This window comes from Schistocerca americana, chromosome 6 (assembly GCF_021461395.2).
Source record: "Schistocerca americana isolate TAMUIC-IGC-003095 chromosome 6, iqSchAmer2.1, whole genome shotgun sequence".
NCBI lineage: Eukaryota > Metazoa > Arthropoda > Insecta > Orthoptera > Acrididae > Schistocerca > Schistocerca americana.
Genome location: NC_060124.1, coordinates 645365317 through 645393061, shown reverse-complemented (window position 1 = coordinate 645393061; position 27745 = coordinate 645365317). Strand labels below are relative to the sequence as shown.

The window sequence follows — 27745 nt, the reverse complement described above, 5'->3', positions numbered from 1 at the left end:
AGAATTAATGATACGTTTCCTGGCTAGTCCATTTGATACCTCAATGTCTTCATGTAAACTAACTGGCCCTCCACATACATACAGCACGCACATTCACATAACACCCCTGTTAGGTTGTGTAAATGTATCAGAATATAACCTAACCTACCGTTTACATGAGTTTTGTTTTGAGATAACTGTGTTATCACTATGTTTCATTTTAATCTTCGAAGCACTAATGGGTGTTTCGCTAGATACTCATGAGTTTGCCAGTATTTCGTTGTCTGTAACTTCACACACCACATGCTGAACGCAAAGTTTCTCTTTATACAAAAATTTATTACCATGAAACCCACATTTCTTAAAAACACTTCATTTTGGAGTCATACTTTTTGAGAGATTTACCAGTCTATTCGTCACTTTTCCTCGGAAGAACGTTAGCACTTCGATATACAAAGCATGTTTATACTATGAAAAGATACGATACTATTTTTGACAGTGCTACCAATACAAACACATAATTTAACATTTGTAACACAGTAATCCACAGCATTCTACAGGGTGGTCCATTGATAGTGACCGGGCCAAATATCTCACGAAATAAGCATCAAATGAAAAAACTACAAAGAATGAAATTCGTCTAGCTTGAAGGGAGAAACCAGATGGCGCTATGGTTGGCCTGCTAGATGGCACTGCCATAGGTCAAACTCATATCAACTGCATTTTTTTAAAATAGGAACCCCCATTTTTTATTACATACTCATGTAGTACGTAAAGAAATATGAATGTTTTAGCTGGACCACTTTTTTCGCTTTGTGATAGATGGGGCTGTAATAGTCAAAAATGGTTCAAATGGCTCTGAGCACTATGGGACTTAACTTCTGAGGTCATCAGTCCCCTAGAACTTAGAACTACTTAAACCTAACTAACCTAAGGACATCACACACATCCATGCCCGAGGCAGGATTCGAACCTGCGAACATAGCGGTCGCACGTTTCCAGACTGTAGCGCCTAGCACCGCTCGGCAACTCCGGCCAGCTGCTGTAATAGTCACAAACATATAAGTATGTGGTATCACATAACATTCCGCCAGTGCGGACGGTATTTGCTTCATGATACATTACCCGTTTTAAAATGGACCGTTTACCAATTGCGGAAAAGGTCGATATCATGTTGATGTATGGCTATTGTGATCAAAATGCCCAAGGGGCGTGTGCTATGTTTGCTGCTCGGTATCCTGGACGACATCATCGAAGTGTCCGAACCATTCGCCGGATAGTTACATTATTTAAGGAAACAGGAAGTGTCCAGCCACATGTGGAACACCAACCACAACCTGCAACAAATGATGATGCCCTAGTAGATGTCTTAGCTGCTGGGGCAGCTAATCCTCACATCAGTAGCAGACAAATTGCGCGAGAATTGGGAATCTCAAAAACGTCGGTGTTGAGAATGCTACATCAACATCGATTGCACCCGTACCATATTTCTATGCACTATGAATTGCATGATGATGACTTTGAACGTCATGTACAGTTCTGCCACAGGGCACAAGAGAAATTACGGGACGATGAAAGATTTTTTGCATACGTTCTATTTAGCGATGAAGCATCATTCACCAACAGCGGTAACCTAAACCGCCATAATATGCACTATTGGGCAACGGAAAATCTACGATGCAGCGACAAGTGGAACAGCAGCGACCTTGGCAGGTTAATGTATGGTGTGGCATTAAGAGAGGAAGGATAATTGGCCCCCATTTTATCGATGGCAATCTAAATGGTGCAATGTATGCTGATTTTCTGCGTAATGTTCTACCAATGTTACTACAAGATGTTTCACTGCATGACAGAATGGCGATGTACTTCCAACATGATGGATGTCCGGCACATAGTTTGCGTGCGGTTGAAGCAGTATTGAATAGCATATTTCATGAAAGGTGGATTGGTCGTCAAAGCACCATACCATGGCCCGCACGTTCACTGGATCTGACATCCCCGGATTTCTTTCTGTGGGGAAAGTTGAAGGATATTTGATATCGTGATCCACCGACAATGCCTGACAACATGCGTCAGTGCATTGTCAATGCATGTGCGAACATTACGGAAGGCGAGCTACTCACTGTTGAGAGGAATGTCATTACACGTATTGCCAAAGGCATTGAGGTTGACAGAAATCATTTTGAGCATTTATTGCATTAATGTGGTATTCACAGGTAATCACGCCATAACAGCATGCGTTCTCAGAAATGATAAGTTCACAAAGGTACATGTATCACATTGGAACAACCGAAATAAAATGTTCAAATGTACCTACATTCTGTATTTTAATTTAAAAAACCTACCTGTTACCAATGTTCGTCTAAAATTATGAAACATATGTTTGTGACTATTACAGCGACATCTATCACAAAGCGAAGAAAGTGGTCCAACTAAAACATTCATATTTCTTTACGTATTACACGAATATGTAATAAAAAATGGGGTTCCTATTTAAAAAAAAACACAGATGATATCAGTTTGAGCTATGGCAGCGCCTTATAGCAGGCCAACCATTGCGCCAGCTGGTTTCCCCCTTCGAGCTAGACAAATTTCTTTCTTTGTAGTTTTTTCGTTTGACACTTATTTCGTGAGATATTTGGCCCGGTCACAATCAATGGACTACCCTGTATATAAAAAATTACCGATTTTATTAGGTCTTGACGTAATGCATGTAAAAATTTTAACATTTTCAACTGGTGTAGATTATATTTTAGAAAATAAAATAAAATACTTCCCACACAAGTTTATAAGTAATATACATATCATTTTAGTTGGAGAATTGCAAATTTTATAATCAGATAAAAACCCAAAAAAGTGAAAAAGAATGTTTTCCCCTTCTAACTCCCCTTAAAGTTATGGAAATGTGCAAGCTTTTGGAGTCAGTGGCTTCTTCTTCTGGCAGAAACAATGAAGGGGAAGGAAAAGGGAAGAAATAAAAGGATTGTCAAGGTTTAGGAAATGGGGAGAGTTGCAAAGAAGCTGCAGAGAAACCCAGGCCAGGACAGACTTACTGAATGGGATGAGAAATATGTAACTAAACCAGTCCATCTCTCATACCACCAGCAGATGTGAAGTATTCTTGTGATCGGTAGTAAGTCATAAACATTAAATTATTTTCAATGTATGTTCATATGTAATACTGCACGTACCTTTGAGGTATCATTGGGCCCATTGGGAAGAGGATCAAAATCAGGCCACTGCTTTCTAATTATTTGGAGCATTTCACTAAAGGAGACCATTATCCCATCATTCCATTTGTTGCCGCTGAAAGGCATGTACTCGATAAATCTTACATCAACATTTTTCTCTTTTGTTAACTCCACAAAACTGCACACTTCATCTTCATTAAAACCTTGCATTACAACACAAATTATCTGTGGAAGAAAGACACCATTAAAAACTTGGTATCAGATAAAGCATGGTTTAAACAGAGTTTGAAAGACTTTTTGATAGGCAACTCATCCTACTCTATACATGAATATCTTAACAGTGGCTGTTAGGCCAGCTTAAATAAGAATGTCTGTTAGATTTCAGTTCTGAGAGCACTTTGTCATAACAGTCAAGATTATGTACTTTTTGTTTGATAAATTTATGAATAGTGCATAACAATGTTTCGGTCTGACAGCGTATCAATTCTGAAAATATTAGGTGTTACAGTTTGTATTGTATTCACCTAGTTTGACAATCTCCTGACAAATGATCAGGGTATTCAAATGTTTTATACTTTTTATGTTATACTTTCTGGCATGTTACTCACCCATGAGAATCATCTCATGTTTTGGGTCTTGGAACAAAAGCTGAATCTAATCTAATCTAACCTACAAAATAATGGTTCTACAAGTCTGTTGTTATATTTGTATACCTCACTGATTCTGTTAAATTAATCTTTTTCTCTCTTTTTAGAGAATGTGGGAATTTATCTTAGCATGCCAAACTGTTAACCTTCTTAACAATTTAAGAAAATTAAACTACATACGTCTCCAATCCTTTTTCCCACTCCAACGCACACATCTTTTGCTGAAGGTATTATTTTAACTATTACATTAAATTATGAAGCTTTCTTGAAACTGTGCTGCCATTTGTGAAACAAAGTTAAAAGTGTTCTGAAGATAAAAGGTCTTCACAAAAGGAGCATTTAGTATCTGTGCAGGTAGTAACACTGACAACCTTCATATAAACAAGCCCATATGGTAGAACATCCTGCTTGACACATACACGCAATGGCAGAAAAAAGGAAAAGAGCACACCTTTCATTCAAGCATTGAATATATAAACTGATGAGACAAAACACTATGACATCCTGTTTGATAATGTGTTTGTCCACTGTTGGAACACAATACAGCAGTGATTTTGTGTGGGACAAGTTCAATAAATTTCAGGTATGTTCCCAACATTATGTGAGGTATGTTCCCAGCATTATGCAGCACCGCATGTCTAAGCACAGGTCATGTAATTCCCATAAATTGGAGATCAGTGGTTTCTGGGTGCAGAACTGGTATCTGATATCATCGCAGATGTATTCCATCAGATTCAGAAGGGGTGAATTTGATTCTGGCCTCGTGACACTGAAAGTCATATTGTTGAAACATGTCACCTTCATTAGGGACAGAGTGCGGACAGTGCACAATAATGTTCACACAGAACAAAGCTGTTATGGAGCCTTCAGTTCCTACCACAGGACCCATAGAAGACCAGGTGAATGTCCTCCATAGCATAATATTGCTCCCACTGGCCTAAGTCTGTAGCAAAGTGCACCTTTCAAGCACCAATTCACTCTGTTGACAGTGTATGTGCACAAAACCGTCAAGCAGGTGTAATGCGAAACACGAATGATTCAACCAGATGACACATTTCTATTGATTCACTGCCCAATCTCAATGCTCCTGAGCCACAGAAATTGTAATTCAACAGTGTTGTCAACATGGGAACATACAGGGGTTGTCTACAGCAGAGCCCTATGTTTAACAATGTGCAATGATTGGTGTGCTCTGAAATACTCGTGCTTCCACCAGCACTGTGTCATCAGACCTGCCACAGAAATTAGCTTCCTCAACCGAATGTCATCTTTTTCAAAGGAACCATCCCAGCATTTGCCTTAAATCAATTAGGGAAATCAAGGGAAACCCAAATTTTGGTGGCCCGGTGGGTCTCGGGTCCGTTGTTCTCTCGAAGGCAAGTCCACTGTCTGACCACTGTGGTGGCATGACCTAGTCTTAATTAAGCCAGAAAATCCTGGGAAATGCTGACATACTTATTGATTTAAGATATAACAATTTAAAACAATCCTTTCATGAATTTCACTACAATTTTCTGCTCTTTTGAAAAAAAATTTCTTTTGACTGTTTTGATGTTGTTTAGTATGTTTAAATAATGATGGCAGTCTCTATAAAAGGGCAGTTTGACTTTTAAGTTTAGTTATACTGTTTTAAACTACATCCTTCATCTATTTGTCCACCCAGAAGTGCTATAGGATATAAATTGAAGACTATGGTGAGATGGTGGGGGACAGTCATGTGTTGAGAAGGAGGTGCTGCCAGAAACGAAGTGTGTGAGGTGACGTTATTGACACTGCATACAGGGAGAATAAAAATACTCTATTCCATATTCATTTACAATCTACGTCTGGCCCCCATATGGTTTTACTTTTCTCCAATAAGAAAAAAAGAAATTGTCAGTAACTGTCTTTATAAGGTATTAAAAGGAAACAAACAATAGAAAATCTAGGCTGGAATAATGACCATATTATAAAAAAGATACATTGCTATTCACTGTATACAGGAAATGTTAGGTCACAGACAAGCACAACAAAAAGACTACTAAACAAGTAAGCTTTCGATCAGAAAGTCTTCTTCCAAAGTGGACAACACACACACACACACACACACACACACACACACACACCCATGACCGTTGTTTCTCCCATTATGCGCAGTTGCTCCCAGTCTGGCCCTAGCAGCCAGAGACAGTGGTCATGTATGTGTGATCTGCATTTGCGCGTGTGTGTGTGTGTGTGTGTGTGTGTGTGTGTGTGTGTGTGTGTGTGTGTGTGTGTGTGTGTGTGGGAATGGGGGGGGGGGGGGGGGGGGGGCGTTTGCACCAAAAGCTTACGTGTTTAATAGGTGGTGTTTCCCCCCCCCCCCCCCCCCCTGCCAGCAACACAACATCTACACTATACAGTGAGTGCCAATCTATCCTTTTCATAATACTGTCGTTACCACCTTGCCAAGAGGCATATTGTGGAGTAATCCGAAGGGCTCTACTAATTTGTACAAGAGGAAGGAGAGCACAATCTCAATGTAAGTTTTTAGAAAACTGGTATGTGCGTTACTTCTCCAAACCTTTCAGAAAAGACACGGTATGCTCTTCATTCAGCAAGATGCGTAATAAACAATATTAGCAATACTGCATCAAACTTGTTCACTTTCATCTTTGGATTAAACATTCGATTTCAGAGAGTACAGAATTTGGCAGAATCAAATTTTGGGGATATGTGGAACTGGGACAATGGCAAATTTTTTACCCATTCAACAAACTAAGCACTGCTGATTGCTACTTTTATTGTGTCTGCTGCTGCAATGCATATATGAAACTGTAAGTGCAGCATCTATGATGGAATAAAATGTTATACAAATGAAACAAACAGGCACAGTGAAATAGAGTAGTATGGCTCATCATTTCGGTCTCACAGATTAGCAGGTGTTGACTTGAAAGATAATACTTAAGAAGTATTTACTCAAATCCAAGCCGCACTTTTTTTCCGGTTTTTGTAATCCAAAAAACCGCCTGCGGCTTAGAATCGAGTGCAAAGCAAGTGGAAGTTCTGAAAAATGTCAGTAGGTGCTGAAACAACTAACTTCTGCCGTCGAATATATGTAGCGCTACACAGGCATGCTTCATAGGCACAAAGATAAATACTGGCGCCAAAACCTCTGCGTCAGTAAATAAATTAAAAAAAAAAAGGTGGAAGACAATTTTCATACATTATCCAAAGAAGTAAATACAAATTCCGTATTGTTCATCTTCGAATGTAGCAGAACTTCAATGTATTACGAAAATCCGACTGGCAAGACTGTTTGGGATGTTTGTCAATATGGCCAACTCTACGTTCTGAATGTTTTCCTACCTGTGAGAAGAAATGGTTGCTAATAGGAACCTGATGAAATGTGAATCACATGCAGTATTCTCTTCATCATAAGAGTAATACGAATATAAACATTTTGCCACATATTCTTTCGTGTTTGCTGCTATCTTATTTAAATCCTGTCTGCCTAATAAACTATGAAACTAGAGTGAGACAACAGCAAATGCGGAAGAATATACGTATCGTGTCATGTTTATATTCGTATTATTCTTATGCCTAATAGTGATACAGTCAGAAATGAAGCATGGCAACTGACTAGATTTTTATATCTAAGATGACTCTAATTTCTGTTCAGAATTTGATGTACTAAAGAAGCGGCCGCAAAGATTTTCAAATGGAGAAAAATTTTCGCCTAACTCTCGTTCAGAACATGTTCTATCATACGCAGTCTATTATTTGGTTCTTGTTGACCATTATCAAAGAAAGCAGCAGTGTAAGTAACAAGAAATAGTAGTCTCTTGCCATTGTTCTGCTAATGAGACAATTTCTCTCTCTCATTGTTTTTTAAAAAAATTGTAAGCGGCGGTAGCGTGCACAAAAGCAAGCCATGCCGCGAGCGACGAAAGGCTGCAAACACGCACTATCAGAATGCGACAAACAATGCATGACACAGTACAGTAATGCATTTTCAGCTTAGAGTGACATAAACGCCTATAACAAGGAAAATGGCACTTATCAGATCAAAGCAAAATAAGCAATCGATTCAAACCAGATGAAGCACGTGAAAAAGGAAGGGTACCAGTATAAATACGGACGGAGCGCCTGACGCATAGCAATGGCTACCTGGTAAAGCTTAAGTGCTACGCTTACGACTCGAACCAAACTACTGTAGCTGTATCGTCATTCACTCGAACTAAATTGTGTCTCATATTACAATGGACTGACTTTGTTTCGATTTGGAGGTGCGGCCTAAAACTTTTCTCTCCCCTTCAACTTCGAGTCTCAAATTTCAGGTGCGGCTTAGATTCGGGAAATTTTTTTTTTCCTTCCTTTATTTCGAGTCTCATTTTTCAGGTTTGAGTGCGGCTTAGATTTGAGTAAATACGATAGGTGGTATTTCAACTAATTCTGACTATGAAATAAAACAAAGTACAGCAGGGAGCTCTGACGAATTAAAGAGCAGCGATGAAGATTCTGATGAATAGTAAAGTATGAGTTAAGAAATAAGATGCTACTGAGATCATAAATTTTTCTTGTGTTGATGAATCTGTTAACAAACATATTCAAAAATGCACTGAAACATTGGCACATGTAGTGTTGGGAGGTGATAAACTGTCATTACTGTTAGAGGAGCTACGTATTTCTTGCTGTTCTTCTCCTACATGACACTGTATCTGAAGGTATAGAATGAATCTTCACTGGCTAGAGAAATGGGTAACACAATTTTACAAGTCTCTGCTGTCATGTAATCTCTTCAGGGAAATCATGACTGTACTACGATTCGGTTTGTGGTTGACAAGGTCAGAGTCATTAAGAAATGCAAGGCAGCTACCATATCAGTCCTAGAAGAAAGAGACGTAGCAAACTGTCAAAGCATGTACATCCCTGGTCCTTATGTTTGTGGTGATGTACTAACCAAGTAATACTGAAGTGTGATCCAAGTCGCACAAATATGGCTTTAATAATAACCTCCGAACAATATGCCTCTAAGGACTCAACAAGACACAGAACGCTGATGTGCACATTACAAACTAGAATCACACAGAGAGTCAGTCAGCACTGTTCCACTCTTACATATGTGCAAGTCGCCAGCAGATGGCATGGCAGGGACCACACGGCACGCTTGGCTCCCAGAGACGGCCTCCAGCAGCCAGCCTGCAATGATCAGTCGGTGACCAATTTAAAGACGCAAGTACGGCAACACCACTCTCGGTGCACTCACACAGACACGTACTAGTAGCACGATACAGCAGTGATGAGCAGTAGTACCCCTCCTGTCTTGCGCGCCTTTTATCTGGCCCTACAATTTACTTTCCTAGACCCACACAAATGCCTGATCCTCCTAATTCAATTTGCTCTGCAGACTATTTAAAATTCATAAAGAAAAAGGAGCCACAATTGCACTTTGTGTGCCAGTTACTTTCCAATACATTGGCACCAGCTGATCTTATTTAAGAATACTCAACTTTCGTAGCCATACTTACAGCACATCCTTTGCTTCCTGGTCTAAATCCAAGTTAACTCCCAGCCCCCTCCCCCCCCCCCCCCACACACACACACGCCCCTCCCCCCCCCTCTCCCCCCCCCTCGCAATCAGCTAGTTGTGTGCTGTTATCTCACGTCACACCCTAGTCTATGAGTACCCAGCTGTCTGTCACCTGACCCCTCTACCTGCACCCCTAGCTAGCCCACAGATGGCTCCCCACTCTCCCACGAGCCACTAAATGCTTCCCTCCAAACCCCTCCCATCTCTCTCCATCCCTCACATTGCCTCAACCCACCCCATCCTACCCCACTCTAAAGCCCCACCTCACTCCAGAACACTCACTGTGGGCCAGTAAAGAGCTGGCAGTTGAGCGACCACAAAATAAGGAGACGTGCATGCGCATGTGAGTGTGTGTGTGTGTGAGTGTGTGTGTGTGTGTGTGTGTGTGTGTGTGTGTGAAAGTGTGCTCGTGCTCATGTTTTCCCTACAGCTAGAAAAAGAAAGTGCATTCTGGAAGCTCGCCAAGCAACGTACCTTTTAGTTTGGAAGGTAGAAGACGAGGTACTGGTGGAAGTAAAGCTGTGAGTACGGGTTGTGAGTCGTGCATGGATAGCTCAGATGGTAGAGCACTTGCGCATGAAAGGCAAAGGTCCCAAGTTCGACTCTTGGTCCGGCACACAGTTTTAAACTGCCAGGAAATTTTCATATCAGTGCACACTCCACCGCACAGTGAAAATCTCATTCTACATACCTTTTGTTCATGTGCCTATCGATGAGACAGTGCTTCTGCCTTTTGGTGAGCCATCTCCTTTATTCCTAAATAATTCGTAATTTTCAACAGAAACTTTCCGTACGTTATTATTGTATCCTACATTACAATATGCAATTTCCACAATATGTGGTCCTCTGTGAATATAATGGGGGTAACAACTGTAGGAGACCAAAAACTGACTGCAGTAAGCAAGTTCAAGTTATTGTACGCTGCAGTAGTTATGCAGAGGTGAAGAGGGTCACACAGGATAGGCTAGCATGGTCAACTCCATGAAACCAATCTTCAGATGGAAGATCACAACAATAAAAACATTTGATTCAGCATACACCAGACTCCAAACAGCGTACACAACCTGTATGCTCAGAAACACAGAAAATCATATTGGTTCCATCAGCAGGAAACTTCAGCCCGTAATTGTTATGGAACACTGTGGCGATTTTGTTCATTAATAAAACCCAAAACTGGGGAGTAATAAGAGAGGATTGTTGTAACTTCTTATCAACCTGGTTACCAAAATACATATTAAGAACACTGGTAAAGTGTTATTTTAAAGGGGTCACTCCAAAGCGCCACGAAAGTATTTGAGCAATGTATAAAATTAGAGAATCAGTGCACAATATTGAAAGCCTATCTACATAATCTATATCTGCATGACTAGTCTGTAATTCACAATTAAATGCTGGCAGAGGGTTCAGAGAACCACCCTCAACCTATTTATCTACCATTCCACTCCCCTACAGCATTTGAGGAAAAACAAACACTTCAATATTTATGTACAAGCTCTGATTTCTCTATTTTATTACAATGATCATTTCTCCCTATGTAAGAGGGCTCTAACAAAATATTTTCACATTCGGAGGAGAAAGTTGATGATTGAAATTTTAAGAACCTGCTCCAGCAAATTGCTTTTGCTTTAATGACTGCTACCCCAATTCACATGTGATATCTGTGGCATGCACTTTCCTGTTTGCCAATAATACAAAATGAGCTGCCCTTCTTTGAACTTTTAAATGATGTCCTCTGTCAGTCCTATCTGGTAAGGATCCCACACCATGCAGAATACTCCAAAAGAGGACAGACAAGTATAGTTGTAGATAGTCTCTTTAGTAATCCTAATCTTCTAAATGTTTTACTATTAAATCACAGTCTTTTGTTTGCTTTCCCACCGCATTATCTATGTGAGCATTCCAATTTAAGTTATTTGTAAATGTAATTCCTAAGTATTCAGTAGACTTCACAGCCTTTAGATCTGCGTGAATTATCACGTAACCAAAATTTAGTAGATGCCTTTTACTACTCATGCGGATGACATAACAATTTTTATTATTTAAGGTCAGTTACCACTTTTTGCATCATATGGATACGTAGCCTAAATCATTTTGCAGTTCATTTTGATCATCTGATCACTTTACAAGACAGTAAATGATTTGCAAGACTGTAAATGATAGCATCATCTAAGAGGACTGCTCAGATTCTCTCTTAAATTGTTAATGTAGATCGGCAACAGCAGGTGGTCTATAACACTTCCTTGAGGAATTTCAGATATCACTTCTGTTTTACTTGATGATTTTCCTTCAACTACTATGAACTGTGACCTTTCTGACAGGAAACCACACATCCAGTTGCACAACTGAGACAATACGCCATAGGCACACAATATGATTAGAAAATGCTTGTGAGGAACTGTTTCAAAAAGTCTTCTGGAAATCTACAAATATGGAATAAATTTGAGATCCCCAGACGACAGCACTTATTACTTTGTGTGACTAAAGAGCTAGCTGTGTTTTAAAAGGTCGATATTTCTGAATCTATCTTGGCTATTTATCAATGAATCATTATCTTTGAGATAATTCATAATATTCAAACACAATATATGTTCCAAAATCCTAATGCAAATCAACATTAGTGATATGAGTCTGTTATTTAATAGATTACTCCTCTTTTCTTTCTTGAGCATTGGTGTGACCTGTGCAACTTTTCAGTCTCTAGGTATGGATCTTTATCAAATGAGCAGCTATATATGATTTCTAAAGGAGCTGTTGTATCAGCATTCTCTGAAAGAAACATAACCGCTTTATTACACTGAGGAGAGCTACTACTAAGTTACTCACAGTTGCAGTTGTTCTTGATTTGAATACTGCAATATTTACTTTGTTGTCTTTGGTGAAGAAATTTCAGAAATCCGTGTTTAGTAACCCTGCTTTAGTAGCACTGTCATCAGTAACATTACCACAGCTATTGAGCAGTGAAGGTATTGGTTGTGTCTTGCCATTGGTGTACTACACATGCAACCAGAACCTCTTTGGATTTTCTTCCAGATTTCAAAATGAAGTTTCACTATGGGAACTATTAAACACATCTTGCACTGAAACCCACCCTAAGTTTCGAGCTTCAGTAAAACATCGCTAATCTTGGAGATTTTGCATTCTTTTAAATTTTGACATGCTTTTTTTCATTGCTTCTGCAGCTGAGTTTTGACATATTTTGTGCACCACCCTTTTAATTTATTTGGTATCCTTTCAATTGCACAAACAGAATGTGCAAAGTAAGTGGAAATTACTCGTCTCTTCCCTGATTACAGTGCAATAGAAGATACTACAAGATGTTGACAGATTGCCATATCTCGGTAGCTTTATATGTAATAATGAGGTCACAGATGCAGAAATCACCAGCAGAACTGGAAAATCAGTCCATATGGTAATTAGGTCTGTAATATGTCAACAAAGCTTTGACTGTACTCCTTTATCATTTATATGTGTGAGACTTGGAAAATATCAGTAAAATCAGCACACAGTCTCCATATTTTTCACCAACAATGCTAGAGACGAATTCTGAAGATGTTAACCCAACCAAGTTACAAACGATGAAGTGCTGAGAATACGAGGTCTACACAGCCTGCACGTAATTATTGTTGAAAGAAGACTGAAGATTGCAGGTTATGTTCTACGCATGTAAGGTGGAAGAATCCCAAAATCAACACTGTTGTGGAAATCAATGGACAGATACAGATGTACAGGAAGACCTTTTAACACCTGGAACTTTTGCAATGAATCTTCAATGCATGGACACAAACTTGGAGGAAGGTGAGAACTTGGCAGCTGATCGAGTGAACTCTGTGAAACCAGTTCCTTGTATGGTACACAGCAAATCTGAGTAAGTTAGTAAGTAAGTAAGTAAGTAAGTAAAGTAAGTACAACTGGGGATTTTGCAAAACTGCTGGATGATCGATATTATTGTCTAGATTTGTCACTGTTGGACTTCTACCTTTTCCTTGATGTGTATTCTTCAGATTGTGAGTTTTATGAGAAAGCTGATAGGTACTTACCAATCAACCTTCCCTCACATGAACTGACATTGTCTCTTTATAAATTCTACTGTGCTAACAATTATCTACTGAGAATCCTCAACTAGGTCTCCGCAGCTCAAATGAGCCAGTTTCTTTTAAATTTCTGTCTTTGGCTATAATTGTCTTCCAAGTATGGTGACACAACATCCTGTCATGAAACTTTTGCCTTTACATTTGTTTACTTTTCTGGACACTGCCTTTTTCTGCACTGTGCACCAAATACACTATGTGAGTAACGCCCAATCTCCAACAACCAATCGTGAACTGTAATCAGTTGTGAACTCTACCAGGGCACATAACAAACAATTAACATTTGCGTTTTAGTGTTCTAAGCTGTGAAGTCATCAGCGGACAAATAATTTAGTACCTATTCCTGGACAGCCGGAGTGGCCGTGTGGTTCTAGGCGCTACAGTCTGGAACTGAGTGACCGCTACGTTCGCAGGTTCGAATCCTGCCTCGGGCATGGATGTGTGTGATGTCCTTAGGTTAGTTAGGTTTAATTAGTTCTAAGTTCTAGGTGACTGATGACCTCAGAAGTCGCATAGTGCTCAGAGCCATTTCAACCTATTTCTGACATGCTGTTGTTTGGAACAACAACTGACATGATCCAAAATATTACTTTTTTTTATTATAGCTTCACTTTTATTTTGTCTAATGATTACTAATTTCAGTATCAAATTCCATCATCAAGCCACTATATGATTGGAAAGCAAAGTGTATCGTTAAAATATTGTTTATTAAACAGATTACCATTATATCATCATTCCTTAAAGTAATGTCCAAAGTGGAAGGACAGATGATTGATTTTGAGTATATACAAAAGTCAGAGTACTGAACCGGATATGAAAGAAGGAAAACCAGAAGGGCAGTGAGAGACGGGTGCCTTCTATCACCTTACTTCCTTAATATTTTCATCAAGGAAGTAATAACAACAACAAAGAAAAGTTGACAAGAATCAAAAGGTAATTTCTGGAATACTCCAAGGAAATGTGATAGGACCGTTACATTTACAATGAATATAAATGATCCAGTAGAAAGTGTCAGAGGCTCCTTAATATTGTTCACAGGTACTCTCACTTGTCCATCAGAAAGTAGCAACAACAGAAGGCAGTATCAATTTGCACAATGACCTGCAGAGGATTGGTGAATGATGCAGGCTCTGGCAGTTGACCCTGCACATAAATAAATGTAACATATCACTCACACACACACACACACACACACACACACACACACACACAGGAAAAGAAATCCAATACTGTACAACTACACTATTAATGACAAATTGCTGGAAACAGAATCTACCATAAAATATCTAGAAGTAACTATCCAGAGCAACCTTAAAGTGGAATGACCACATACAACTGCAATAGAAAAGCAGATGCCAGACTAACATCCACAGGAAGAATCTTAAGTGAATGTAAATTACCCCTGTGTCCTTACCCAGTAGGACTGACAGAAGAGAGAAAGAAGATCCAACGAAGTGCGGAGTGTTTTGTCGCAGGATCATTTAGTCACTGTGAGATCATTACAGAGATGCTCAGCAACTCCAGTGGTAGATGCCATAAGAGAGCAGTTGTGCATCACGGAAAGATTTACTACCCAAATTTCGAGAGAGTAGTTTCCGAGAAGAGTCTGACAACATAATAGTTTCTCTCATATACAATTCACGAAATGATCACGTGAAGAAAATTTGAGAAGTTAGAGATAATACAGAAGTGTACTGACAGTCACTCTTCTCAGGCACTGTTCACAAGTGGAACAAGGCAGAGGGGATCAGTTGGTGGCATGAGACGTACCCCCTGCCACACACAGTTAGGTGGTTTTTGGAGCATGATGTCGATATGGAAACTTAATTGCATGCATATACACTGCAGATTGATGACATCACAATAGTAAATCAAAGTAGGAACTAAATAAAATGTTTCAGGCCTTAAATCTAGAAATGGTAAAACTAAAGCTAAAAATGAATACAAAGAAGACAAAAGTTATGGCTACAGACAAGAAAGGAGGTGGAGGTAGGACTGACACAAGAACAGGCAATGAGCAACTCAAGAAAGCAACTGAAATTCAATATCTCAGTAGCTTTTTGAAAGAAAACAATCAATATTTCAAGACATTCAAGAAAAGAATAGCACAGGTGAAGAATTCCTTCCAAAATAAGAAGAAGCTGCAACTGAATAACCATATCAGCTTCCACATTAACAAAATATTTGTAAAGACCTTTGTGTGGAGTGTTCTGACACACAGATGCAAAATCTGTACATTAGAAAAGCCAAAGGAAGCTCGCCTCAAACCTGCTGAAATGTGGTTCTGGAGGAGAAGTACAAGAACTAGCTGCATTGACAGAAAAATTAAAGGAAATAGGAGAGAAGAAAAAACCACTGAAAGTTATAGGCCAGGGCAAAGCAAAATACACTGGACACTTAACTGGAGACGATAATCTTTTAAAAAACATTTCTGAAGGCAAGATCGTAGGTAAGAAAACAAGGGGATGACTGAGAACATCCTACTTAAACAATGTGATCAATGAATGGGATTTTCTTCACACATGGAGATGAAGACAACTGCTGAAGAGAGGAAGCTGTGGCTGCAGAGACAAGGTTTAACCTTTTGGAAGAGTAAGGACAAACAAATACGAAAAAAGTGAGTCTACATGGTAGCTACATACGGAATAAATGACAACTTCTTGTGTGCAGTCATCAAGTCACTTACCCCAGTAGGTGTCTTATCTACTAAAAGTAAAGGTCACTGTTGTGCTTTCAATAGATGTGAACTGCACCCTGAAAATGGTATGTCTAGTTTGTAGTTGTACAGAAGCTTTTTATTTTGCAAAATGGTTCAAATGGCTCTAAGCACTATGGGACTTAACATCTGAGGTCATCAGTCCCCCAAATTTAGAACTACTTAAACCTAACTAACCTAAGGACATCCCTGCCTGAGGCAGGATTCGAACCTGCGACCGTAGCAGCAGCACGGTTCCGGACTGAAGTGCCTAGAACCGCTTGGCCACAGTGGTCAGCTTTTATTTTGCAAAGAAATTTTTGATAATAAGATGAACTGATGCTGGTACTTGCTACTGAAACCAGTAGTACTTAGATACAACAAAAGTGTGACTATAGAATTAAGAATAATTTTTCCAAACAATCGAGTATTTTTTTCAAAATGGCACCACAATAGTGGATACTTATTTTAAACTAAAGACACAAAAGAAAAAAAGAGAAACTGTAAAGATCTTGAGTTTCATAATGCTCCCTTGGGAGGAAAATATAAGATACCAATTACAAATTATTTGTTTCAGTTGCTTTAGAATAATTTCCTGTTTCACAGGTGCCTTGAAGAAAATAAAGATCTCAAAAGTGTCTTAATGACAACCGATGGCCTCATGTTGACAATAATTGGTAAACTTGCAAGCCATACTTTTTTATGTTGTATAAACTACGAAACTGTTAGCATCGTCAGCTAAAATTTACTTCTTCTGTCTTAATATACCTTCCTTCACTTACAGCTGCAGTGTGGAGACAGCGGTGAGGGTGGGAGCGGGGATGGGGGTGAGGGTGAGGGCGTACTGCTTTAAAATGGTGATTCTTGTATTGATATTCTTAACAACAGATTTATATCTTTTGTTTATGAAAGTCTGCATGCGATGACAGCTGCACTAGTAATACCTTCACAGGTTCGTATTCAAGTTGCAAGGCTAGATCTATGCCAGCCATGACACGCTCCCAGCCTTTCCTCCTCATGATCTGGTTGTAGCGTTGGGACTGCAGGGTGTCTAAGCTGATGTTCAGACCGTCAAGCCCTGCCCTCTGCAAGGCAACCAGCTGTCTTGTCAACATGAGGCCATCGGGTGTCATTAAGACACTTTCGAGATCTTTTATTTTCTTCAAGGCACCTGTGAAACAGCAAATTATTCTAAAGAAACTGAAACAAATAATTTGTAACATCGTTGCTGCATATGAAACAAAACTCCAGTTGATAAATTGAAAATACAAATTCCTTAAAAGTTAACTGTACATTTGCCCTAATACAAAGAGATAAGAAGGGTTAATAAACTGAACTGGAGAATGCAAGTTAAGATAGCAATGAAAAAATAATTAGAGGCATAAGATCACCTACTGCAACAGGGAAATGGGAATCAATATGAACCATTACCCAGCTACTGTCAACTGATTCCATGTCTCCATGCACACTGTATAAACCACTGTGGGTTTGTCCGACAAAGTACATTGTTGTACCACACATTATGGCTTATCCTCATTCAATGCTCATGTGGAGTGTGGGAAGAATGATTCTTTAAATGGTTCTGTGCATGCTGTAATTAATCTTGCCTTCATGGTCCCTATAGGAGTGATACATATGTAGTTATTGTATAATCCCTAAATACCTCGCTTAATACAGGTTCCTGAAATTTCATAAGTTGGGTTTTGTCATATATTTGGCGTCTATCTTCACTTGTCTGGCATTTCCAATTTTTAGTAGCTTCTTGATGCTCTCCCATGCATCAAATAAATCTATGATCAATCATGCTACACTATTTTGTATACATCCAATGTCTGCCATTAGCCTTATTTGTTATGGGTCGTACTTAAGCAATATTCTAGAATGGGCCACACAAGTATTTTGTAAGCAATGTCCTCTATAGACTGTTTGCATTTTCCAGTATCTTACCAATGAATTGAAGTCTGCATTCTGCTTTGCCTACAAGTGAGTCTATGTCACCATTTCATTTCATCCAGATATTTGTATTAGTTGACCAATTAAAACTGTGATTATTTGATAATGTAGTCATACAATACTGTCTTTTATTTGTTTTGTGATGTGCTCCAATGTACATTTCTGAAAACTTAAACTCAGTTGCCTATCTTTGGAGCAATTTGAAATGTTATGATCTGACTCAAATTTGTGCAGATTTTTTTTCAGGCAATAATTCATTATAGACAACTCTATCATCCAGGAAAAGTATGACGTTCCTTATAATATCATCTTCCAGAACATTAAGGTACAACATTAATGTAATAGTATAAATTACTATAACTGTATAAATAAGTTTATAAGTGTGTAAAATACATTGAACTATTTGTTACAACAAAACATTGTACTGGTATACTCAGCAAGATGTTAAATCAGCAGATAGCTACATTTTATGTTCAACATTTTGTGTACAGCATATATGCTGGAAAGGATTTATACCCAAATTAAATAAATCTGAAGAAATGGTAGTGTGTCTCTGGAAAAATAATCCATAAAAACTTGTACAGTCCAATTTGCTATTATGTCACTGTTGCTGAAATATAATACAAAGTAACTGAATTCGATGAACATTCTCAGAGTGCAATATGCCTCAGAGTGAAATGCACAGTAATGTCAACATTATTTTTCAAGGCTATGTTTGTGAAAATGGATGAAAGCAAACCACACATTTTGTTCTCAATCTGCGGAAGCATTATGCACTGTGAAACACTGTACTGCTGTTATACATAAAAGCTGTCTCATTGTCAACATCTTTCCCCTGCTGGCTGTTCTACACTTCTCATCATTGATTCAACACATTGTAAGATATTTTATGCTGTATGACACCACAGTCCAGTCTGGTTAGGACAGCATAAAAATAATATATGAATTTCAGTATTGAAACTGGAACAGCAGAACAGCTCTCATCACACTGGATATTAAATCGAGGTTGGATTACAGCCGTGGGTACATCATTTCATGCTACTCAACTGTATGTCATATGTCAGAGTTCTTCAACTGTAGTAGCTGGTGACTGGTGGCTGGCGACTGGTGGCATACCCATCTCTTGGCATCCTGTGAACAGACGTTCTCCACAGGTGACAGATTTGAAGGAAATGCTGGATACGGCAACAGTGGAACACTCTCTGTATCGAGGTAGCTCAGTACAGATCAGGTGATGTAAAGTCTTGCATTATCCTGTTAAAAGATAACATCACGGAGCCCTTGAAAATAGGGTACAGCGATAGGCCTTAACAAAACACAAATGCAATGGCTGCTGTCCAAATTACTGGCTATGTGAACCAGAGGTTGTGACATGTATCCAGTTGCACCCCAAACCATCACATCACATGCTGGACCTGCATGTGAATGACAGGTACAATCTGGCCAGGTCTGTTGGCATCAGAGCCTCCACACACAAGTACATCAATTGTGACGATGTTGCAGAACCGAGACTCATCTGATACAATGACACAGTGAAATTCCTGTGTCTGGCATTGTTGTCAGTTGCACCGCTGTCAGTTCAACTCTCTCTAGAGCTGCATTAATGGCTTGACAGTCTGTGCTGCTCCAGATGCCATCACATTGTATGTGTGGATACTTGTCTCACTGTATACAAGCCCACTTCCTGACTAAATGTACACAACTTCACTGCAGGATCATGTACGCATGAGCGAACACTTGTCTGCCCTCTCAGGTGCTAGTTGGATGGCACTACGGAGGCCCTGCAAGGCATTTAGCATGGCCCTCCTGAACCTACCAATTCTATGTTCACACAAAATGAGATTCTGAGCAATGCAAGCAGCAATATAGTGAAACAATAAACCAGAGTCTCACCAGACCATGAGCCTGCCACTGCCAAATCTGGAATGCTGATAAACATTTCTCCTTCTTCCATTATGCTTAACACGGTCTTTGTGTACACAACCAACACTGAAATAGAATTTCTGAATGAGAAACCTGCTTTCTTGCATACAGAATATGCATGGGAGTGCTGAAAAGTAATGCCTCTGAATTTTTTATTCTGTTCTCAATATCGGTCGAGGTATGACACGTCACGCATATTACTTGGTCAACTTTCCCACTTCACTGACTCGTGGCACACCCCCCTCCCGCTAACGGATGGAGTCGCAATAGGCAGCCCACTCTGACCAGAGATTGTGAATATGTTTACGGTGCACTTCAAGGAAGAGGCCCTGATGTCATCCAAATGGAAATCCATCTTCTTCTTCTTCTTCTGTTATGTGGATAACACACTTGTCATCTGGCCTCATGGAAGAGACAAACTTCTTGACTTCTTTGTACATCTGAACTCCACACGCCACAAAATCAAATTCACTATGGAGACCAAAGAAGAAGGAAGACTACCATTCCTGGACATCATAGTCAGGAGAATAACGGACAGCACCCTGTGCCACAGTGTGTATCTGACTCTATAAAACACATAAACTCAGTTCTCCCTATGGCACTGTGAATAATTTCAATAACAAAAACTGAGATGAATGTTGCAGCGTACATTTAATTTCCACTTTGGCTTTGCATTCAAGATCAGTCTTACCTGAGAGTGCAACATTACATCTTTGTTTAATTTAATTATATGTTCATTAGATTTTGTTTGTAAGGCACGTTTTGCTTCCTAATGTTTCATCTCCAAATGCTGGAAACAATCCATGGAGGAAGAGGAGTATGTAAGACATTGGTGGACCAGGTTGGAAGTATCTGTGAATTTCAATACTCTGTAGAAGAGCTCAATCATTTGAAAATAACTTTCAGACCTTGTGGCTATTCTAACAGATATACATAGGGCACTACATTCTAAAATATTTGCATCTTTCAGTGACAAAACAAGCAACAAGATTAAAAGTTCTCTTGCCACTTGTAAAAACAGTCGCAGATCGCGACCTCTGAGTGCTATAAAGACTTGCATGCCAACAACAACACCATCTATCCAATCTGTTTTTATTTCACTTTCATGTAAAGCTTTCTCCACAAAGGATATCATCTGCCATGTAGGCAGTGCAAGAGGAAATTCCACACTCACATTTGGGTAACCAAGTGGATTCTGTGTCTTGTCAGAACCAAGTACAATCAACCCAATTTCATCTTTACCACTGGTAAATATCTGGAAACATATTAAATGGTAAAAATAAGTTTTGTTTATAACAAGTTGTATACCAATAAAAACATCACACACAGGTACTCTTTATAAAATCATTTAATTCGATAGATAAAAAATCTACTCACCAAGCAATGGCAGAACACACACATAAAACACTGTTGTGATAGGCAAGCGTTTGGAGCCAGTGACTCCTTCTTCAGGCTGAAGGGTTGCAGGGGAAGCAAGAAGGGTGAAGGAAAAGGACTGGACAGGTCTAAAAAAAGGGGTAGATTTTGGTAAAGTTACCCAGAAACATGGGTCATGGGTGACTTACCGTACAGGATGAGAAGGAGAGACTAATTGTTGGGGAGTGCATCGGGCAAGATTCGGAAACCTGAGAGCTTAAAGGTGGAAGACAGGGTAATATGCAAGACAGAGATTACTACTAAAACTGTACATGAGTTAATAAGAGTGAGAAGCTAAGTGTATTGTATGCAACAGCTGTGGGAGGGGGCAGTGAAAACAGACGGGAAAGACAATGAAAGATGTAGAAAGCTAAAACGGAGTGAAGCAAAGAGTAATTACAGTGAAGAATAGCTGAGACAGGAGAAATTAACGTAAATTAAGGCGAGGTGGGTGGTGAGAACCAAGGACATGTTTTAGTGCTAGTTCCCACCTGCGGAGTTCTGAGAAACTGGTGTCTGGCGGAAGAATACAGGTGGCATGTGTGGTGAAACAAGTGCTGAGGTCACGTATGCCATGTTGAAGAGCATGCTCTGCAACAGGATATTGCGAGTTCCCAGTATATACACTACGCCTATGCCCATTTATCCTAACTGATAATTTGGTGGTAGTCATGCAGATGTAGAAAGCTGAACAGTGTTTACATAATAGCTGGTATATGACATGTGTCGTTTCTATTTCTCGCCTGATCCGCAGTTCTGTGTGACTTTCCCAAAATCTACACCTTTTCATGGAACTCTCCAGGCCTTTTCCTTTACCCTTCTTCCTTCCCCTTCAACGCTTCTGTCTGGAAGAGCCACTGTCTTTTATGTGTATGTTCTGCTGCCGCTTGGTGAGTAGATTTTTTATCTATTCAATTAAATAAATGTATCAATAATTTATTGTTTTTGTTGTTATAGTTACTCTTTATAACCTACTTAAAATACATTACGTACCCTCCTCTCCACAATTCTTCGAACACATAGTTTTGCCTTTTGTAAAAAATCACTGCGTTTCTGTATAACATACTTGGAGTCAAAGCGTCCAACATCTATTACAATTATAAACAGATGAAAGAAAGTCATTGTATTTATTGGCAGTATTACGCAATCAAATATTTTGAAAGAGTTCCAGTGGTATAAATTTACAATATCCTACAAATAAATATATACGTTTATTCTTTAAATCAATTCTTAGCAATAATATAATAGTATAAATTGCAGAATCAATATAGCCAATTTTAATGTAATGACTGCAATACTAATACAAAATAACAGCGGTAAGTTATTACAAATGAGAGGGAGAGAGAGAGAGAGAGAGAGAGAGAGAGAGAGAGAGAGAGAGGCATTTAGACAATGTTTCATTACAGTGTGAAACTTATTAGAATTAAAATGAAGCCATAGTGAATTATTACATTCCAAAAATAATAATTATTGTGTTCTTTCACATCAAAATAATACATTCATTAGGCAATGTATACTTTTAATTTCAGAAATTTTTATAACAGCTCTGAACTTCACTGTTTCGATGAATTTATTACATGTGTCAATGAATGAGGGTTGATAACATTGCTTTAGTCATTCATTGCTTTGTTCATCATGTGATATGCACAATGTTCTTAATAACTTCTTATGTAAAGTTCTATCATCAAAAAGATAATCTACGTAAGTTTTAAAAGTCGCGAATCTTTAAACAACAACTTGAAAATGGGTATATCAGTATTTTGTATACATTCTAGCATTGCTAGATTTACTTTTAAATTTTAAAGTATATGAGCAGATTGAGCGACTTTCCATCCAGAAAATTTGCTGTTGGCAAGACCTCACTACAAAGAAAAATGGTCTTTCCGGAGTCAAATGCTAAAAAATTCATAAATACCAGCATTGTAAGTTATACAAACAGGTATTAAGCAATGGGCATAAATATCGTTCTGCTTGACTTGAAAAAAAGTAGGTAGATGAAAGAGTAAATTGGGTGCAAGGATTGAACATAAACTCACCCAAATTGCAAAGGTTTTAAAAAAAAAAAAAAAAAAAAAAAAAAAAAAAAAAAAAAAAAGGACCAAGAGGGTCACTGCTCAAGAATTGAGAACAGCCCCCCCCCCCCCTTCCCTTTCTTTTACAGGCATGCTTTCACTTTTCAGATGAGACCATGTCCCCCATATGTGAAGAAAATAGCCAATACGTAAAGAGAATTACAGATAAAGCTTTTTCTAGAATGAGATTTTCACTCTGCAGCATAGTGTGCACTGATATGAAACTTCCTGGCAGATTAAAACTGTGTGCTGGACCAAGACTCTAACTTGGTGATCTTAACCCCAGATCTGTGTTGCCGATTTGGGAGGTAGATCTCGTATCTGGAAAGAGGAGATGACAGTTAGGGTACTATGGGTGAGCAGCTGCCATCAATTTTTGATGGTGCAGAACCCACAATAGTGGAACTGCTCCCTAGTCCAAAGGCACCTGTTACCAGTCTTACCCCACAATAGTGTATCGAATCCAGACGTAATGTCGAAGCTGATGAAAAGTCATATGAGAGATTCCTGTAATCTAGGTGTGACTTCACCAATGCTGCATACAGCCATATCAAAGTAGAGTGGACCACACCGTGGTCAGTGTCGCTGAGGCATAGAAGAGCATTCAGGTGCGACCTACATGTCTACTTTAGTTGACAAAGACGGGGAACCCATGTCAACTAGGCATCTAAGACCGGTCCTAAAAAACACAATGACAGAAATGCATAACATAGGTCATGGCAGGCAAAAAATGGATGCTATGAGTGAAAGCCCAGGATTGTGCTTGGTGTATTGCTCCCTGCATTCTGCCTCCAGCAATAGCCGTCGTGGATGAACAGGAAAGATGGGGACACCATATCCCATGCAGCTGCCACCAGATCATTGATAGCCACAAAAAGGAGAGTGGCACTCAAAACAGAACCTTGTGCAAGCCCCTTCTCCTGCAGGGGGGGATGCTACAGGAGGCACCAACCTGTACCCAAAAAGTGTGACATGGAAGAAAGTTCTGGATAAAAATCAGGAGTGGGCCATGGAGGCCCCACTCCTTTAAGGTGGCAAGGACGTTATGGCACCATGTGGTATCATAAGATATACACGCAGATCAATGAAAACTGCAACAAGGAACTGATGCTGAGCAAAAGCTGTTCAGATAGCACACTTCAAGTGGACTAAATTATCTTCAGTAGAGCACCCTTGGCGAAAAGCACCCTGGATCGAAGCCAAAAGATCCGGGGATTCAAGGACACAATACAGCTTTCGACTAACCATATGTTCAAGTAACTTGCAGGACACTGAGTAAACAGTCTGGACGACAGCTGTCCGTTTGAAGAAGCAATTTATCAGATTTCAAAATTGGAATAATGGCATTTTCTCGCTACTGGGAAGAGAATTCTGCATTGCACCAGGGATGGTTAAAGAAAGGCCAGGTACACTGACGGAAAAATTTGCAACACCAAAAAATAATTAATGTAGAGTAATGAAATACCAGGAATATATTTGTTGAGACAACGTATGTAAAGTGATTAATGTTGCAGGATCAGAAAACAATGTAAGTGTGAGATAAGCCACAGCAAATGTAAAAGTAATTGCTGGTACACTGATGTACACGTGTCATGTGTCAGTTTATGGGATGGAGTTCCATGCCTGTTGCACTTGGTTGGCCAATATAAGGACAGTTAATGATGTTTGTGGATGGGTTGAAGCTGTCATCAGATGATGTCCAATATGTGCTCGATTGGAGGTAGAGCTGGTTATCGAGCAAGCCAAGGCAATATGTTGACACACTATAGCATGTTGGCTTACAACAGCAGTATGTGAGCAAGTGTTATCCTGTACGAAAACACCTCCTGGAATGCTGTTTGTGAATGGCAGCACAACAGGTCAAATAACCAGACGGACATACAAATTTGCAGTCAGCGTTCGTGGGATTCATACAGACAGTTTTGTCAGTGGAAAAGCGAAAGCCATTGTTGATGCTCCAGGAGTAAAGACAATCAAGACATTGCTGAAGATGCCACTAAGTGAGACAGGTTCATAGAGAACTGCAATAGAAGGCAAAATCGTCAAAAAAAAGGGAGCCGGAGATGCCCAGTGGGAGACATGCCATTATAGGGTTAATGGTGATAGCAAAGAGAATGACACTCAGAATGGAACCCTGAGACACACCATTTTCCTGGATAAAGGTGTCCGACAAGGCAGACCTTTCATGAACCTCGAAAACTCGGTCTTTTAAAAATGTCTGAAGGAAACAGGGTAGGTGGCCATGGAAGCCCCACATGTGAAGAGTATGGAGGGTACTAGCTCTCTAGCAGGTGTCATAGGCCTTCTCACAAATCAAAAAACACAGCGACAATCTGGGATTTCTGCAGAAAACCATTCATGACATGGATGGGCAAAATAATGAGACGGTCCACTGCAGAATGCCGTGTTGAAAGCCACACTGTGCATTCATCAAAAATTGTGAGACTCGAGCCACCATATCATCCGGGCATGAATCATATGTCCCATCACCTTGCGAACACACTGGTAAGAGAGATGGAGTGGTAGCTAGTAGGAAGAGTGTGTGTGTGTGTGTGTGTTTTTGTGTGTGTGTGTGTGTGTGTGTGTGTGTGTCAGAGAGAGAGAGAGAGAGAGAGAGAGAGAGAGAGAGTGAGAGAGAGAGAGACAGAGACCTAATTTCGGCAAGAGCTGGATTTCAATCAATAAACTGAGTTGAAGTCTGCTGTTGTGGTCTTCATCCAGCTACTGGTTTGGTGCATCTCACCAGCCTATTCCAGCCTTTGTAAGCCTCTTCATCTGCATAGTATTTCAACCTAAATCCACTTAGAATGGAGAACCACTATTCAGAGAATAACTTTTTAACAACACAGTTCGACTTCTCTAAAGGCTTCTATACTGAGAATCCAACATAATATCTCACAAATTCAATTCCAGTAGAATTAAATAGTGGAAATTAACCCCTCTGTCATCTTTCCAAAGCCTTTGACTGTTTAGATTAAAAAATTCTGTGAGGGGAAGCTAAAATAGTATGGCATTAAAAGTCTTCCCCTTGCATGGACTGAGTTGTACTTTAACTACAGAAAATGGAAGGTCACATTAACAAATGATAAGACAGGAAGTGGGCGCCATGTGTAGAGAGTACAAACGATACTAGTCCCCAACAAATGTCGTAGGCTTTCTCCAAATTGAAAAACACAGCCAGTCTGGGATTTCCACAGAAAACCATTCATGACATGGGTAAACAAAGTGGGTGATAGCCAGAAGGAAGTTGTTTGTCCTTACCGGGCTTAGGTGTGGGTATAACAGTGGCTTCACAACAGTGGCTTAATAACATGCCCTCTGCCCAGGTCCGGTTGTACGTATTAAGCAAAAAGTGCTTGCCCACAAGAGAAAGGTGCTGCAACATTTGAAAATTAACAGTGTCTGGTCCAGGGCAGAGGATTGAGATAAAGTGAGAACGTGAGCTAGCTTCCTCATAGTAAAGGCAGCACAGTAACACACACGATTCTGAGAAGAGAAGGGTATTGCCTGAGTCTTCTCTGCCCATTTCCAATAGAGGTAGGCAGGATGATAGTGGGAGGAGCTCAAAATTTCTGCAAAATGGCGACCCAAGGTGTTGGAGATAGCAATATGGTACACGATGATACTGTCTGCTACTGTCAGGATGAAAATTGGGGAATGGATCTTGCTCCCAGAGAACCATCGGAAGTTGGTGCACACGATGGAAGAGGGGGGTGAAACTGTTAAAAGAACTAGTGAACGAAGTTCAGCTACCTTTTTGGTTATCCTGAAGAATGCGAATTCCATCGCAGCAGGCTTCAGTCCACCAAAGGATTGGGACACAGCATGGTAAAGAGGAAGTGTGAGGAATGGAATGTTCTGCGATGGTAAGGATAATGTTTGTAAGAAATTCCACCTGTGACAACTGTGGAAATCATGTTCGTTGAAGGTCGCCAGGGCGGGGTAAAGTCTCCAGTCAGCCTTAGTGTGCTGCCATTTCGATGTGCACGGAGGTGGGGTAGGAGTCAGCAAATGGATAGCACACAGGAAATGGTCGCTCGAGTAGGTGTCAGAAAGAACGGACCGTTCAAGATGATGTGCAGGACGGGCAGTGAAGAAGGAAAGGTCCAAATGGGAATGGGAGTGCGACGAGTCTGAAAGCAACATGGGTGCTTCTGTGTTAAAGATGAAAAGGTTAAGTTGATTAAGAATGGCAGCGAAGAGGGCACCTCTCGGATAGGTTCTGGAAGA

General features: G+C 39.7%; 1 protein-coding gene across 1 annotated transcript in view; it reads right to left on the bottom strand.

The window, feature by feature from the left end:
* The window catches only part of LOC124620364 (molybdenum cofactor biosynthesis protein 1-like), a 113837-nt gene that overhangs the window by 40067 nt on the left and 46025 nt on the right, over positions 1-27745 (bottom strand). Inside the window, exons 2-4 of the mRNA XM_047147034.1 lie at positions 21063-21282; positions 17096-17322; positions 3171-3395 (exon numbers count right to left, since the gene is read on the bottom strand). Coding sequence (XP_047002990.1) covers positions 3171-3395; positions 17096-17322; positions 21063-21282 — 672 coding nt within the window. The remainder of the gene's footprint in view (positions 1-3170; positions 3396-17095; positions 17323-21062; positions 21283-27745) is intronic.